Source organism: Cryptococcus depauperatus, chromosome 3, assembly GCF_001720195.1.
Source record: "Cryptococcus depauperatus CBS 7841 chromosome 3, complete sequence".
In the NCBI taxonomy this organism is placed as follows: Eukaryota; Fungi; Basidiomycota; class Tremellomycetes; order Tremellales; family Cryptococcaceae; genus Cryptococcus; species Cryptococcus depauperatus.
Window position 1 is genome coordinate 1988107 of NC_089470.1, and position 15312 is coordinate 2003418.

Sequence of the window (15312 nt, forward strand, 5' to 3'; positions counted from 1 at the left end):
TAAAATACATTTTGCTAATGCACTCCATATAAAGTGGAAAAGAACATTTCAGTCCCTGAGTCGGAATCCCAAACCGTTCCATTCGCCAACTATTGGCTTGACCTCTCCCAAACTCTTCTCCAAACCGCCTTCCAACCCGCTCCCTCCGCTCTCTGTAACCTCCTTCAAGACCACCTCTCGATCTTGCCAGGCAATATCTAAGGATTTGGACAACTTGGTGCGGAACGAAATGATGGTAGATTGGAGAGACTTGGCAAGCGCGGTATGGTCAGGCGAAGCAAGAAGGAGGTGTCTTAGCAGTGTTATAGCTTCGCCTATAGGTCTCGTCAGCCTTGCGCTTCGGGTCTTGTGCTTTTATGATGTTAACTAAATAAACTTACTGGACTTTTCGTCAACTCGAGCCAACAATCTTCCGATACTCATGACCAAATATTCCCATTCATCTACCGTACCCCTCCGACCTGTCGCCCTCTTTTTTCCTCGCTTCGTTCTGTTAGTTTGACCAGTCATGCGGGTGGTTGCAGTCATTGTGCTTGGTGCAACAGTATAGCGCGTAAATTGTGAGGCAACAGTGGTAGCGTTGGTAGCAACGTCAACACCTTCCAAATCCAGTTCACGCTCGACTATATAGAACGCATCTAATAGCTGACTTAGTATATGCACATATGTGACCATGAAGGCAAGAGAAAAGAGATTCACCGTAATCTCTTTCACGGATATCCTTCAATTCGCACAGTCTCTTCGTTTCCTTATCCAGTTGCTCCTCCATTTCCTCAAATATCTCAACCAATGCTTCTTGAGCTTCTTCAAGACCGGGATGAATCATAGCTTCAACCAAGTCTTTTCTGTCGTGTACAGACACCTGATAAGACTTGTTGAGTGCTGATAAGAATTAAGATTGACCAAAGACATGACGTACAAGACGGTAAGCTTCAGAAAACTCAGTCCCTCGGCAGCATGTATCGACAGCACTATCAACATCTTTTGCGTACTCAATAAACACTTGAGCGGCCTCAAGATGTCTGCCCCTAGAACCTAGATAGTCTTGCAAGCCATAAGCTATGTTCCGCAGCAGACATACACCACCTACCAGTAACTCGTTCAATGAACTCGCTCAAATCTGCAACATCCTCTTGTTTGGCTAAAGTAAATAACTCTCTCCAAGCATGGGCGCGCTCATAAGCTTTGAGCGCCTTTCGAGGCTTATTAGCGAGGAGATAGGCTAAATACAGATCAGTGATAGACAACAAGAGAAAAGCCAAATGACCTACGCAAAGCGGCATCAGTAAATTCTCGGCGATCATAAAGGTAATCTCCGTAGAAATCGTATATAACCTAGTTCTTTTTAGCATTGAAAGTCAGATTTCTTGCAGAGAAATAAAACTTGCCGCCAAATGATGATTCTCATCCGCGTACAGTTTAAAGGCTGTGTCATAGAGCTCATATTTTGCCAGGTACTGAACAACTTCATCAAATCTCTCGTCCCCAGCTTGCTTAAGGTTTGCTAAAGCTCTCTCTCTTCTTTCAAGATAATCGTCGATCCTAAAACGTTGATCCCATTTGTCTAAGGCTCTCAGTTCTCGTAAAAAGGGAAGATATTCTTTTGGGTCTTTTTGAGAGTACTGGGCAACCATGAGGACAAGTTGGAAATTGTACATTCCGAGAGCGACATCATATAGCTTATTGACATCGGAGAGGAAGATAATGTATTTGATAGCATTTTCGACGATCTCCGGGTAATCCGCTTTGTCCATATTAAGACTCGCAAACACAATTTTGACAAAAAACCACTTACTTTGCAACTGCAGCAGAACTTCAAGACCTGCCTCATAATCTGCAGGAACTTTGCAGACATGAGTGGTCAGTATTGTCTCGATGTACTTATCGACACCACAAGCCACGATGAGTCCGCGGAGCGAGTCGCAAATAGTGTTGACTTTGTTAACTGGGAAAGGGGTGTTGCCTTCGCGCGAATTCTCGCCGTAAAGAACTTTGACAGAATCCTCACCACTGAGTGCCCACTCAGCAACCCAAATCCTGCTGATACTATCATCTATGGACAAGGACTTACTTAAGCGAAGAAACAAAAAGATTGAGATAATCTACTTCTGGTACTTGCTCGACGAATTTCTCCAAACTATCCATGAAGTTCGATGGATCAAGGTCATACAAGATGTTGAGGTCTAGACGATGTTTTCGACAGGTTAGGAATGCCTTCCGGTAAGCTCCTCTGCATTTTGCCATCAGCTGTTGAATTTTATCCTTCCACAATAACATGACCTACGCAAGGACATCCCTCTTAACGACTTGAAGCACCATAGGTCTCGGATATATAGTTTCTAAGTTTCCTCGCATTGCCTGTAATACAAGACTCATCTCGCTCTCAGCAGCCACCACAATACGTACACCTCTTTCAATTCGACGCTCCTCCCACTTCATCTCGTGGCCCACCAAATCTTCGCCTTCCGCAAGTCGTTTCAGGATAGTGAATGGAGCAAAGTGCGCAAAGTGAGAGGAAGTGGTGAATACTAAGAAGGATGATGTTGTAGAGAAGGATGTGACGGGTTGCTGTGATATCAAAATAGGATGTGCATGTGGAGCCAAGGGAGTCATGTACAGTTTGGAGTTGGGAGAAAGGGCAAAGAGAAGTTTGTTTGAAAGCAGAAGGGATGTAGGTGAGGATGGAAAGCTGATTTCGATGGGGGTGGGATTTGCCACTAGTAATATAATTAGCCTTGTATTATCGGCTCCAGACAAACTTACCACTGTACAACTTCCCTTCTCCATTCATAACAAGTACTTCTCCATCTTCCTCTTGTGTCCACAAAATCCTCTCCACGTTGCCTTGGACTTTGAATTCTTCTTCATCCTTCTCTCTAAATACATTTACGCAACCACTCTGCTCGCAGCCTGTAGTCAGACTCAGTACTGCAACTTTTCCATTGGGACCGAGTGCTATATTTCTCATCACTCTTGATCCTCCAATCTTTGTCCTTAGCACAACCTCAGGCTCAGCGACTCTACCACCTCCTCGCAGCCTCGACCCTTTGGGTCCTGGCAACCTTGTATTTAATTTCCATACAATGATTTCCCCATCAGAGAACACTGCAGCTGCTTTGTCTTCCCAGTCAGAAAGACATGCATGAACAGGAGTGGAGGGTAGTGTTAATTGGTACGAGGACATGGGTGGTGGAGTGTTTTGGGTTCGAAATGGTGTGACAAGGAGACCGGTCCCGTCTACTACTGCTACAGACGCCGTATCTCTTGGCATAGACAAGCGGGAAGCGTAAGTGTCCCATGTAAAAGTACGATGTTGAATAGAATCTGGTTAAAATCTTAGCGCATGTCGTCTACAATTGCGGCATCTAGTGACAAACTCACTGTCTTGAATTATGAAGAGAGAAAGGGGTTCCTCAGGATGCCATTTGAAGCCCCTGAATCTAGCATCTCCAAACTCAGACGAAAAGAGCTCTTGCTTGAGATAATAATGGTAGTTTTTCATTGACCACAGTTGCACTTTGTCCATCAGATTGTACACCATACAGAAGCAGCATACAAATACTCACAAACATCTCGATCTTTTCTCTCAACCCATACAGCCAAAACTTCCGAGTCCGAATTCCATTCCAAGCCTCTGATCCGCCCCTCTTTCCAGCTATCTTTATGCTCCCTCAATTCGAACCCACCGTGTCTTAACCCATTTCTCTCAATCATACCAACATCCCATCGACCTTCTCGACCCTCACCACCTCCTTCGTAGCCATATCTGATCATTGTTGAGATCAGATTACCAGATGGACGCCAAGCAAGTGCTGGTTCGAGACCTGGAAGAGACTCTGATGTAGCTGAGAGTTTTGGTTTGAGCCCAGCAGAAGCATCGCGCGAATATATCCTTATCTGTCTTCTTGATCTTTGTTCATCATTAGAATATGAGTCCAATGAAGATATAGCAAAAAATGAAGCATCGCCGCGAAAAGAGATGGTTGGAAGACCATGGTCGGTCGGATGAGAGAAAGAGGAAGCGACATTGGTAGACTGACGTGCAGCAGATTTGCCTATAGAGCCGTGGAATTGGGTAGACTTGGATCCCCAGCCAACATTTATAAATTTGTCTAAGAACAAATAGTATTAAGAATGTCTTGCCAGCATCGGAAAAGTTGACCAACCTTCCCCGAAATCTTCAGAACGTAAAGGTTCCTCATGTATCACATCAAAATTGCGAGTCATACAAACAATATTATCTTCTCCCGTGACAAGGATGATTTGCTCATCATCTGGAGACCACGCAGCGGCTTTGATACCACTTTCTACGCTCCCAACAACCTCAACCTTGATCAACCTCTTAGCAAGTGCTGCTGCCAACCATAATATGAACCTACAGTGCCAACAGACCCATCTGGACCTTCCAATGTCACTGTCACAATGTCTCCGCCCGCAAGGAGAGCTACCAAGACTCTGTCATCTGCAAGATAATGTAAAGACAGTGTCTCGCCAAGGTATGTTGGTTTTGGAAAAGGTGAAATTACTGGCGACGTGAAAGATGCAACTGGCTGCTCAGTAACTTGTCAACAGAGTCTCTATTGCTCAACACTGCTCACTTCTAAACTGTCTCTCTGTACTTTGAGAATCTCTACTTGTAAATCTTGATGAGCCGTTTCTACAGCGACATAGAGCGAATCTGTCTCTGGGTCCACTACTAAGTTTGATGGTTTCTGTCCTGGTGGTAAGTTTTGGATAGTCAAAGCTAATGGCGATAGACTTCTCATCTTTTTTAAAAAAATTTCATTTATAAAAGAATTTCAATGTTGAAAATTATGATTAAAGAATTAAAATAATAAAGGCGGCGACCTCCGCCTGTTGGTTCTACGTTCTCTAACTCTTTTCTATTTCTTTTTGCTTTTGTATCTTTCACGGCGAAAACATTACAATATAAAACAGAATGACTGACGCTACTATCAAGGGACTTTCTCCTTCTGAAAAGTCTTATGATGGTACAAATTTCCGTATTGCTATCGTACACGCCAGGTGGAACGATACTGTGATTCAAGCCCTTCTTGCTGGCACAATGAAAAAGCTCAAGGAACAAGGGGTCAAGGAGGGAAATATTGTCATCAAGAGTGTTCCAGGAAGCTATGAGCTTCCATTTGCTGCCAAAAAGTACGACGAGGATAGAGAGACGCAAGACGGCTAACGACAATCCCTAGATTGATTGAGGCTGGCAAGACTCAATCTGCCAACGCTGCCCCTTCTATGCTTCAATCCAGCACAAACTTACTCTCACTTATTGACAACAATTCCTCTTCCCCAACGGCGTCTGCTTCTCAAGGACAACCTGTTGCCAATGGCTCAACTGCTCCTTTTGATGCTGTTATTGCCATTGGATGTCTCATCAAAGGTTCTACCATGCATTTTGAGTATATTTGTGAGGCAGTTTCTCAAGGCTTGATGAAAGTTCAGCTCGAAAGCGGTACTCCGGTTGTGTTTGGAGTCTTGACGGTTTTAAATGATGAACAAGCTCTTGTGAGAGCCGGTGTTGGTAGTGGAGAAAACAAGGGACATAGTGAGTTTGGCGGTTGTAATTGTATCTTGACACTAATGAGCTCAAGACCATGGAGAGGACTGGGGCCTGGCAGCCGTCGAACTTGCAGCTCAGAGTAAAGAGTGGGAAAGGGGTATTTTGTAGTCAAATCACGGAAAGAAGTACTAAACAAGCAAATGGCATGCAGCATTGACATCGCATTATGACATGTTTGAGAAGTAATGTTACTTTTGTTGCCGCTATAGTCCAACTATACATCCGTCCTTCCTCTTGACAGTGGCGGCACCATCTTTCTTGATTTGTAGCTCTGCAGGTGTAACCACATAGCCATGGCTGCGCTAGGCCGGAAAAGACGACGACTGGTCTTCCTTGCTTGCAACATCTGTCTCGCTCATGCGCTATGGACTTTATTTGCCCTTGTCTGAACACGCAAACTTGCCTTGACAATGGTCTGGCAAGATCTCATCATTAGATTTGAGCTACTTTACAAGATGCCTGGTGGATGCGTCACCTTTCATACTTTGTCAACAAATCATACTCATCCAATAGCGTCTTGTCAAGCTCTGTTATCTCACATATATCCTCGACTATACGCAACAGCTCCGGTTCACCTTGACATCTCTTTATCAGCTCCTTCTTGACTCTCTGGGCATAGGGTATCCGGAAAATGATCTTTTCAATCCAGCAAAAGGCGAATTTATCTTCAAATATCCGTATTGCACTGAAATTATCCGTCTCTTGTAAGCGAAATTTGGCCATATCACACATGGCAGTGACGACAGTTTCCAGATATAGATCGTCGTGTTGATCTTTATCCTGGCCATCTCCCAAAAGCAGAATAACTTTCACCCGCATAGGAGGGTGGCTCCATTTTTGAGGGAATACTGTAATAATATCCAGACAATCTTGAATCTTGAACATATTGACAAAAATGACCAGCGTGAGCAGTCTAGGCATATGCCGCCAAACCATCATCTCTATCTCATCCACGAGGGACATTGTGTCATGCTCCTTCTGCTTCAGTTCAACAACAAGCTCGGTAGCAGTCATCCCGCTTTGATCCATAATGGAGTCGGTTATCCTATTGGCCGGATAGCATTGAAGTAGCTGAGTAATAAATTTGAACCTGATGACTTCCCAGTGGTATACCAGGCAAACAATGTTTGGGAAAAGAACCACTGTTATCCGGCGTCTATACATAGTTTGGGGATCGTAGACAGGTTGAACAAAGAAGTATGGCAATCTGAAACAGTTAAAAGCTGCAATAGAGTCAAGAGTAGGTATTCGCAAGACACGCGTATAGCTGCAGGCTTTGCGCGCCCGCTTCTGAGCCTCTGGCCCATTCATAATGCAGACTAGGAGCTTGTTGCTGATGGTGATTGTATGGTAGAGGATGGGAACAGTGCAGCGATAGTGGTAGCGGGAGAGTGTGAGTGTTTTGAGCGGGTCAATCTGAGCGAGGTGACGAAGAACGAGGTCTCTAACAGGATGGAGAGCTTCGTAGGAAAGTTTCCTATGGCCATTGGGCAAGTTAATGGGTTCCATTTGATATGAAATGAAAGTAAAAGATGCAAATATTTTGAGAGTTATTAAAAAAGCCTGTAGATGTATATTTTCGCAGAAAGAGAACATATGGGAGAAACTCCCAAAACTCGGAGGATTTATTGGGGCGGAAATAACCTCTGAGAACAGATTTTCTCAAACCATAGACAGAGTGCTGTAGATGTAGACTTGACAATGATAATAATACATTTCCAATGTGTAAATCGTTAAATAGTATCTATACAATAGATGGCATAGCCCAACGGAACGGGCAAAAGGAGCAACTCTTTCAAGAAGATAATTCTAATCATAGCAAACAATCCTAACTTAGAAAATGTACAACACTGTATCTTTCAAGTGACTTGTGGATTGGTCAAGAAACATAATGTGATCTCAAGTGTACGTATCAGCGTCTTGCAATGTGATATTTCCAAACACAGATGCAAACTCACCATAAAATCCTCATCAATCTAGCTTCAAATCTTATACGTTAAAGTTGTGAGTCGTGATAGTCGGATGAGTCTTGTCGTCGTAGGACCTCTCACTGTGATCACCACTCGACTCTGTATCGCTGATGTGTTGACGAAAGCGTTTAGGATAAACGGCCTCAGTGGCAGGAGTGGTGATAAAGGTCAGAACGATAGCGACAATGACAAACATGGAAAAGAGTCGTTGGTCAATGATGCCAGCAGCAAGACCGACGTTGAGAACAATGAGCTCAACAAGACTTCCCTCTCAATCAGCCTCTTGCAATCTAGCATAATGTAAAGCGAGCGACCTACCCTTTGCAACTCATAAGCATGCCTATAGCACAACTCTCCCTCCAGCTGAACTTGAGAGCCCAAGCAGTACCCGCACAGCCCACGAATTTACCGATAAATCCAATGGTAATCAAAAGGATAATATATCCCCAAATCTTGCCAGTATTAAGTAAACCGAGATTGGTTTGAAGACCAGAAAGAACAAAGTACTGTACTTGTCAGCAAAAGTGCCGCAACGATTGTTTACTCACGATGGGTAAAAACACCGAGCTGATGAGGCCATCTAATCTATCGACGAGAGTGGCTGCAAATTTCCCCTCATGAGGTATAATGAGTCCAGCAATAAAAGCGCCGAAAATAGGATGTACGCCTGTAATCATAATGTGAGACTGTCGCGACCAAAGCAACAGAAACCTTACCAATAATGCTAGTCACGAATGAAGAAATAAAAGCAATCAACAGAGTGACAACCATCATGTTAGGCGAAGGACCTTTTTCCAGATTGTCGGTCCTCTTGATAAGCCAAACATACGCCTTTTTGACTGGCCATAAGAGCAGAATAGCCCAACCGACTGCGCAGAGCAAGACATATACCGCCGTTACGCCAGCTTTTGCATTCACCAGGGCAAGTGTCAGCGCCAAAAGCACCCAGCCGACGACGTCGTTCCCTATACCGGCCGCCAGAACGATGACACCAACACGAGTGTCAATAAGCTTGGTCGCGGTAAGAATCCGACACAGCACCGGAAAAGCTGTGATCGCCATCGCTACGCCAACAAATAGTAGGAAATGGCCAAAAGAGACCTTGTCTGTCTCGACAAAATTGTGATAGACCGGGACGGCGACGGCGGCGCCCAAGCCAAACGGCAGGATCATACCCGCTACCGAGATGAGCCCGCTCGCCTTTGCATTTTTCTTCAAGGTTCCCACATCACACTCAATGCCTACACAAAAGAGGAAAAGTATTAAGCCGATGGTAGAGATGAGATTGAGGTAAGAAATAGATGCTTTGGGAAAGATGCGGTCGGTAAAGTGGGGTATACGGCCAAAGACCGTTGGGCCTAACAAGATACCGCCTATGACTTCGGCGATGACCTTTGGCTGCTTGATATAGCTGAATGCCCATCCCAGGCTGTGTGTAAAGATGACGATGATAACAAGCTAACCAAAGTCAGTCTTGGTTCAACCCGACAACTCTTCAGCTGACTTGGATAATGAATAGAGTGATGGGCTACACATCGCAAGTCAGCCAACGCACCATACACCATCAGCATGCTCACATTGGACGGGTCTATTGTCACCGGGTTGTCGCCAGAAAGTACGCTCGACTATAGACAGATTAGCTGTCGCGCTCTGGCAACGACCGACTTACCGACAAGGAGCGAGCCTGTAGGATGGGCCCACCATGAACGGCTTGTATCAATCTCTCCATGTTGAGTTTATTGGTGGCGAATGAGATGGATGTTGAATTTAAAAGCATTTTGAATCGCTTTTAAATCTATAAAGCGGATTCAAAATTTATTACCCCTCAAAACCTGATACGCGGTGACCGGAACCAGGAACGGAGAGTTGTTTGATTCTGAAAGTACACAATTTACATGGAGCTTTGTGTATTGGCCAAGATAAAATAGAAATACATATACATGGACCTACAAATGTGACTCAAGAACAAGAGACACTTCCCAGAGGCACACCACTGTTGACGTCCTGTCCCAACATCCTCTTCAACACTCTATCCCAGATGGACCAAGGCTCCTGGCCTGGTACAAATTTGCCTCGCAGGATATGGAATATCCATCCGAGATGCATCCCTCCGTACCATGACCAAAAGACGGTATTGAGTATGGTAAACCTGTCTCGTCGCGAAAGAAGATTTGTGTCGGTAAAGTGCGGGGTATTGGGCGCAAGGTTGGAGATAGAGGGCGGTGGTGACAAGCGGCTGAATGAGTATAGGTAGTTGGATTGTCTCCTCCTTATAGACCTCGCTGTCCTGGCCAAAAAGTCTCTTTCCGGGACGGAGGGAGGCCCAAAGAAGGTGGTGAACAGTTGAGAATCCGCCACGTGGGTGAGGCGTTCTGGAGCAAGTAAGAGGAATTGTTCGGGAGAAGGCGATATTAAAAGATTGACAAAGAGCTCCGAATCGGCTGTCTCTATTTTGAGCATTGTCTTGCCTGCACCCACGAGCAGAGGCTCCCGCTCATTGTGAAAGACAATCTCTAGACCGACGTCCAGTGTTTTTGATCGTCTTTCAGCCCACTTTTCAACTAGATTCCGTGCTGTAGTCTCTCTACCGCTGATTAGGGGCCGTTGTAATACCACTCCAATATGGTGCTCATCCTCTTGGGGAGGGTTGAAAGATTTTTGCGACAATGGATTCGGTGGTTCTGGCCTTGGGTATATCGCCAAGTTTTTCCAATAGTGAAGCTTGTAAGCCTGCCAATATGCTCTCGTCTGAACGAGAAATAGCGTTCCAGGCCATCTTGCCAATGCCCAGAGCACACCGCTCACCGACCGGACGCTTCGTTCCAGACGGGTCGGTGGTGAGGGGCCAGAGGACAGTACGACCGTGAGTTTAAGCTGGTCGTCCACAGTCATGAGTCTCACAATCACCTTGAATCTTGGCGTGAATCCTGGCGTCTCTGACCAACCTGGAGGGAATGGATCGATTACGTCGACCTGATAAGAGCCATTTCGTGTGTTGTATGGCGATACATGGAATGATCGGGGAAAAGTAAAGGCAAGGTCGTAGCTATCATTGTTGGCATTAATATGGCCGAGTCCAAGATGACTTACCCTTTCGCTGGCTCATGGCGTAGAGGCGAATCTACTCGGAGAACGTAACAGTGGCTATACCGCTCCTCAGTCTTGTCAATGACGAATATACTCACGATTCTGAAAACGCATTGTGAACTTCCAAAGCCACACAGAGCAACCTTCTCGACGTTGCGTCACCCAGTCCGTAAACGTAAAACACATTGAGAGGGTTAATACCTTCAAATCCCAAGATACTAGGCATCGTGTGCACCCATATTCTCCCAATCATCTCTCTCGCGATGCCTTGTTTCTCGAGAAGCTTTTCCAGCTTGGATCGAATACTGTTCTCGCCAGAAAAGAGGTAACGCGTCGGCCTTATACCCAACACCTTCTTCATCGGATTACCGCCATAGTGAATCAGTCTAAACGGTTCATCGACAGAACCCTCCTCCAGAGCATCCAAATCCGCCCCGATGAAGAGGACGGGGTAGGCGAATGCGTTGCGTCCTGATACTGGGAGATGTCGACCGTGACTCGCGACGGCTGGAAACAGATACGCTGGGAAAGCATCTGGTGCTGGTAAAGGCTTGCGAGATAGCAGGTAAAGATGCAAGGCGACGGCCGATACACCCAAAGACGGTAGGACGATAGTTGACAGAGTGTGGAGAGGAATCTGCAATCCGTTCATTTTTTTATTAGAGCACTGGAGAAAGACAAGAAGACATGGCAGTACTTATATATATATTCAGAATTTCCGCCACCTACCTGAGATCTTGTTTCCCTACCAACATTATCTCACGTAAGACATGGATATGGACAGATCATCACAAACAAAAAGCCCTGATTTGAAGGAGAATAAGTGATGGATAGGCGCAGAACACACTGTGGATAGGTATGCAGACGACCGGCACACATAATTGTATAGTGCTTCGTTCAGTCTTTAGGAAACTTTTATTATCGTGCTTTTACTCTTTCTTATACATGATATATATATATAAACAAGCTCAAATTATTGACATCCTTCGACGCCCTGTAGTAGTCACGTGACTCGATGACCTTGGTCGAAGAATGAATGATGGATGAGGTGTAGAGCATACTGAGGATAGAGGCATGCGAATGACTGGCACGCCTAATTGTATAACTCGTAATTTAGTCCGAGATAAACTTTTATAGCCGTCCTTACAATCTCTTATATGCTAGCTATATAAACCAGGTCAAATTCTTGACATGACAAGAGTCCAGGGTTTGTGTATAATCACTCTTTTCCCATTAAAGGTTAATTTTACATGTACAAGTCTAAGCTTGTCGCCAGGTGCAGAGCACTTGAGAATGGAGCGACATACGGTCTCTTATTCTGTATGTGCCAGGCTGAGGGGTCCCACCTTGTGTATAGTGCATTCAACGCCACGCACTCAGCCTGTAAACCTTGTGTGGTCATAGTGCGGTTCAATCCGACAGGCGAGAAAGTCCGACATCCGACAGAATGCAAACGGCAACGGTGAATGCATAGAGCCCAAGAGTTTCTAATGCTAGATACCGTGCTGCACCCTTCATCCCAAGGTACTCTCCTCTCATCATTCCACAAAACAGCCAGATAGCTGTTTAAGAGGTCGGCGCACCACGTCCGACACCACCAAAGCGCTACGAGACATTAGAAAAAGACACCCGACATAATCACAGACATACAGGTCGGTATTCACCGTCATCATCCTTCCTTCTGTATTCCCTGTCGCCCCTCTGGCCCCTGTTGAAGCCCTCACGTTGACCACCGGCCCTGACGGCAGGCTGACGAGCAACAGGCTTCATGTGGGTTTGAGGAACAATCTCAGAAGGAAGGTGGAGGAACTCCCGGAGGTAGGCAAGGCCCTCCTCGGTAAGAGTGTAGTAGTACCACTGCCAAGAGAACTGGGTCTTGACGTAGCCCTTGGAGTTGAGAGATTGCATGGCCTTGATGACCTCGAGGTTGCGGACGGTAGGGATGTCGGGGTGAGAAGGGCGGTTAAAGTCCTTAGGGGCGACGAGCACACCCTCCTTGAAGAGGTACTCATAGATCTAGTAATGTCAATACCACTCTTTCCTCCAATTCATAATACACACAGCCCGGCGGTTCTGCTTGGAAATGATCATCTCGAAAGATTTTGATAGAGGACTTTTTGAGAATCAAGTCGGTCTGGGTGCTTGTTTGAAATGCCGCTGCCTGCCATGCTGTTAGATCTGATCCTCTTTTTGTTTTAAATTCCATTTCTACTTGCCTTCGGCGTGTTTTGATGTGGATAAAGAATTGGTTTAGTCGAAATATTCAAAGAAAGTTGGTTCAACAGAAACTCCGAGAGATAATGCCGATATGTCAAGGTGTGGCAGATATTTAACTCCGTCTGATCTGCTATGCTTACCTGAGTTTTGGCGTGCCTATTTCAAAAGATATACTATAGAAGCAAAGACCATGCATATTGATTTGTATGTATATAATAATAGTTAATAATTTGTTTCAGAACAGAGCGACTTTGAGGTAAAGCTTTCTTGAGAACCGATGGAAAAACGATTTTGCGAGCTGTAGAGGTAACGTACAGAGATCGGGACAATTCAAGAACTAGTGGAATAACCTCCACAATACATGTTGATCCCTTCACTATACACCATAATTATGCGCTTTTATCGCCAAATATATACGAAAATTAATACCCCATAACTTCCAATCATGCAACACTATAACTGAGTTTTGGCGAAGCTGCAATATCCTTTTTCTTTTGGCGTGACTGGCTGTCTAGAAACGATACAGTGCAGTCCTCAGTTAAAATGTTTGATCCAGTCCAAGGCAAGCACGTCTGTTGTCGAGCCGTTCTCGCCCATCCTCGTTCACCAGCCGGATAGATCTTCATCAAGTAATCATGAGAGATGGGTTTGCGGCTTGCAGGACGATGGGCAACAGAATTGGCAACGCTGGAAGGGATGCCTCGAATGTTCGTTGCTCACGCTCGACTGTTCCGCGCCCGTCACGCTCTTGACCGTTGATTAAGACCATGAGCCGAGAGCGTTGATAGCGGAAACGATAAAGCAGCAGTTCAGCCTCTTGACACTTGGCATCTTTCTAAAGTGACTACCATCTCGGCAAGGCAGCATTTTTCCTCCAACCATCTTCTGCTCATAGTTTTGACTCAAAGTTCATCCCGATTTACTTTGAGGTCCTGACACAGAACCATAAGGATCATTGACAAGATGCTCTTGGGTGCCTATGTGACTGAGCTTTTCTTTTCTTGCAAAGTAAACTGTTCCACAGTTGCAGCTGGTTATATGCTCTGGCATTTTGATTTATCTTTTTGTGCCATCCAGGCGTTTGCGGCTATCTGACTTGTTACAACTAAATTCTCCATCCTTTAGCATGATAGATGAAATAGCAAAACCTACCTGAAAGAGAATGAATAGATAGGCAACTTATTATCTGGCTGTCTATTCTTATACTACCACGGATTACAAGCGATAAATAACAAAAGCATCATAGTAGCGTTACAGCAGAATACAATATCAAGCTAGATAACAAGGAATAAAGTAAACGCAACCAGACAAGAAGAAAAAAATAAGTATTGACATGAACAGAACGGGATCAAATCTTAATCCTCGTCATCAATGGCCGCTCTTTTATTTCATTTTCTTTTATCCAAAGAACATAAACAATTATACAAAAGAGAGAATATAAATATATATAATAACACCTCAAGCATGTCCGCCTCTGCTCAACAAAGCTTTCGCTCACAATTATCCTCATTTCGTTGGGCCAACTCGGTACAAGATGACTCCCAACAATCTTCATCCTCTACTAACCCCTTCGGACGGGTATGGAACAGTATGTCTGGCTATATACCCTTAAGGAATGAAGGCGCCAGTCAAGAAGAAGAGGCCTATTTTGCTTTGAGCGTGAGTTAAACCCAGTCTGGGCTTCTCTCTGATATAATGCCTGATGGTACGTTATAGCGTTGGGAAAGGTGTGTAATGCTGGAGGTAGTCGTAACCTGGGGAGAGCCATTAAAAGGCAGAGATAGCTAGCTGACCAGAAGAAAAAACAGATTCCTTGGCTTCCTGGCATGCTGTGCCGGTGGAATAGCTTGCTTTGGCATTGCTTTTCTTTTCCTTCCTATACGTATGCTGCAAGTCTTTTCATCTTGAGGCACTCTTTCTTACATCACGCAGTTGCCATGAGGCCACGTAAATTTGCATTAGCCTTTACTCTTGGAAGCTGTCTTTTTATGCTCGGGTTTGCCATCTTACATGGACCATGGAATCGTGAGTATATACTGTAACCAATACTGGTCCAGAAACATACTCATTGTAATCAGATTTGAATCATATACTTTCTGCTGAACGACTCCCATTTTCTCTATCCTATTTTGGTTCTCTCTTTCTTACTCTTTTCTTCGCAGTCGGGATTCGCTCCACGATTGGCACACTGGTTGCTTCCATCATTCAGGTTGTGGCACTGTTGTCATACCTGGCAGCTTACTTCCCGGGCGGTCTTACTACTTTGAGATTTGGAGGGCAAATGGCGCTCAGAGGTGCAGGAAGTTTACTGCCCATCTAAATGCATGTAGTCTTATAACTGCTCCATTGAATTTACATAATTAAATGATTACAAAAACGTTACCTTCAATAAGTTTTATATACAAGCAATGGACTTTTGAACTCAATTTATGTTCATGATGAATTTTGCATCTATCTAGTTTA

The 15312-nt window shown here is 44.8% G+C and overlaps 7 protein-coding genes across 7 annotated transcripts; 2 read left to right on the forward strand and 5 right to left on the reverse strand.

Annotated features, from left to right (window-relative positions):
• Positions 1-48: 48 nt before the first annotated feature.
• On the reverse strand, positions 49-4766 carry L203_103069 (uncharacterized protein; the record flags this gene model as incomplete). Its single annotated transcript, XM_066212475.1, has 16 exons — positions 49-314; positions 381-638; positions 700-862; positions 920-1044; positions 1091-1222; positions 1272-1335; positions 1389-1744; positions 1796-2010; positions 2072-2230; positions 2285-2717; positions 2764-3324; positions 3382-3516; positions 3567-4112; positions 4167-4329; positions 4380-4550; positions 4599-4766. 16 exons carry the CDS (start codon positions 4764-4766, stop codon positions 49-51), a joined length of 3915 nt encoding a protein of 1304 aa, XP_066068572.1.
• Positions 4767-4939: 173 nt separating this feature from the next.
• On the forward strand, positions 4940-5683 carry L203_103070 (6,7-dimethyl-8-ribityllumazine synthase; the record flags this gene model as incomplete). Its single annotated transcript, XM_066212476.1, has 3 exons — positions 4940-5157; positions 5205-5560; positions 5607-5683. The coding sequence occupies 3 exons, from the start codon at positions 4940-4942 to the stop codon at positions 5681-5683; spliced, it is 651 nt and encodes a 216-aa protein (XP_066068573.1).
• Positions 5684-6046: 363 nt separating this feature from the next.
• Positions 6047-7084, reverse strand: L203_103071 (uncharacterized protein; the record flags this gene model as incomplete). Its single annotated transcript, XM_066212477.1, has 1 exon — positions 6047-7084. One exon carries the CDS (start codon positions 7082-7084, stop codon positions 6047-6049), a length of 1038 nt encoding a protein of 345 aa, XP_066068574.1.
• Positions 7085-7564: 480 nt separating this feature from the next.
• L203_103072 (uncharacterized protein) lies at positions 7565-9322 on the reverse strand (the record flags this gene model as incomplete). Its single annotated transcript, XM_066212478.1, has 7 exons — positions 7565-7808; positions 7864-8051; positions 8094-8212; positions 8262-9003; positions 9050-9073; positions 9123-9170; positions 9215-9322. The coding sequence occupies 7 exons, from the start codon at positions 9320-9322 to the stop codon at positions 7565-7567; spliced, it is 1473 nt and encodes a 490-aa protein (XP_066068575.1).
• Positions 9323-9504: 182 nt separating this feature from the next.
• Positions 9505-11284, reverse strand: L203_103073 (uncharacterized protein; the record flags this gene model as incomplete). Its single annotated transcript, XM_066212479.1, has 3 exons — positions 9505-10591; positions 10636-10706; positions 10754-11284. The coding sequence occupies 3 exons, from the start codon at positions 11282-11284 to the stop codon at positions 9505-9507; spliced, it is 1689 nt and encodes a 562-aa protein (XP_066068576.1).
• Positions 11285-12198: 914 nt separating this feature from the next.
• On the reverse strand, positions 12199-12723 carry L203_103074 (uncharacterized protein; the record flags this gene model as incomplete). Its single annotated transcript, XM_066212480.1, has 3 exons — positions 12199-12237; positions 12283-12648; positions 12694-12723. The coding sequence occupies 3 exons, from the start codon at positions 12721-12723 to the stop codon at positions 12199-12201; spliced, it is 435 nt and encodes a 144-aa protein (XP_066068577.1).
• A 1590-nt stretch (positions 12724-14313) lies between these two features.
• On the forward strand, positions 14314-15169 carry L203_103075 (uncharacterized protein; the record flags this gene model as incomplete). The annotated part of the gene is made up of 5 exons (XM_066212481.1): positions 14314-14508; positions 14566-14576; positions 14658-14731; positions 14782-14874; positions 14928-15169. The coding sequence occupies 5 exons, from the start codon at positions 14314-14316 to the stop codon at positions 15167-15169; spliced, it is 615 nt and encodes a 204-aa protein (XP_066068578.1).
• Positions 15170-15312: the final 143 nt, after the last annotated feature.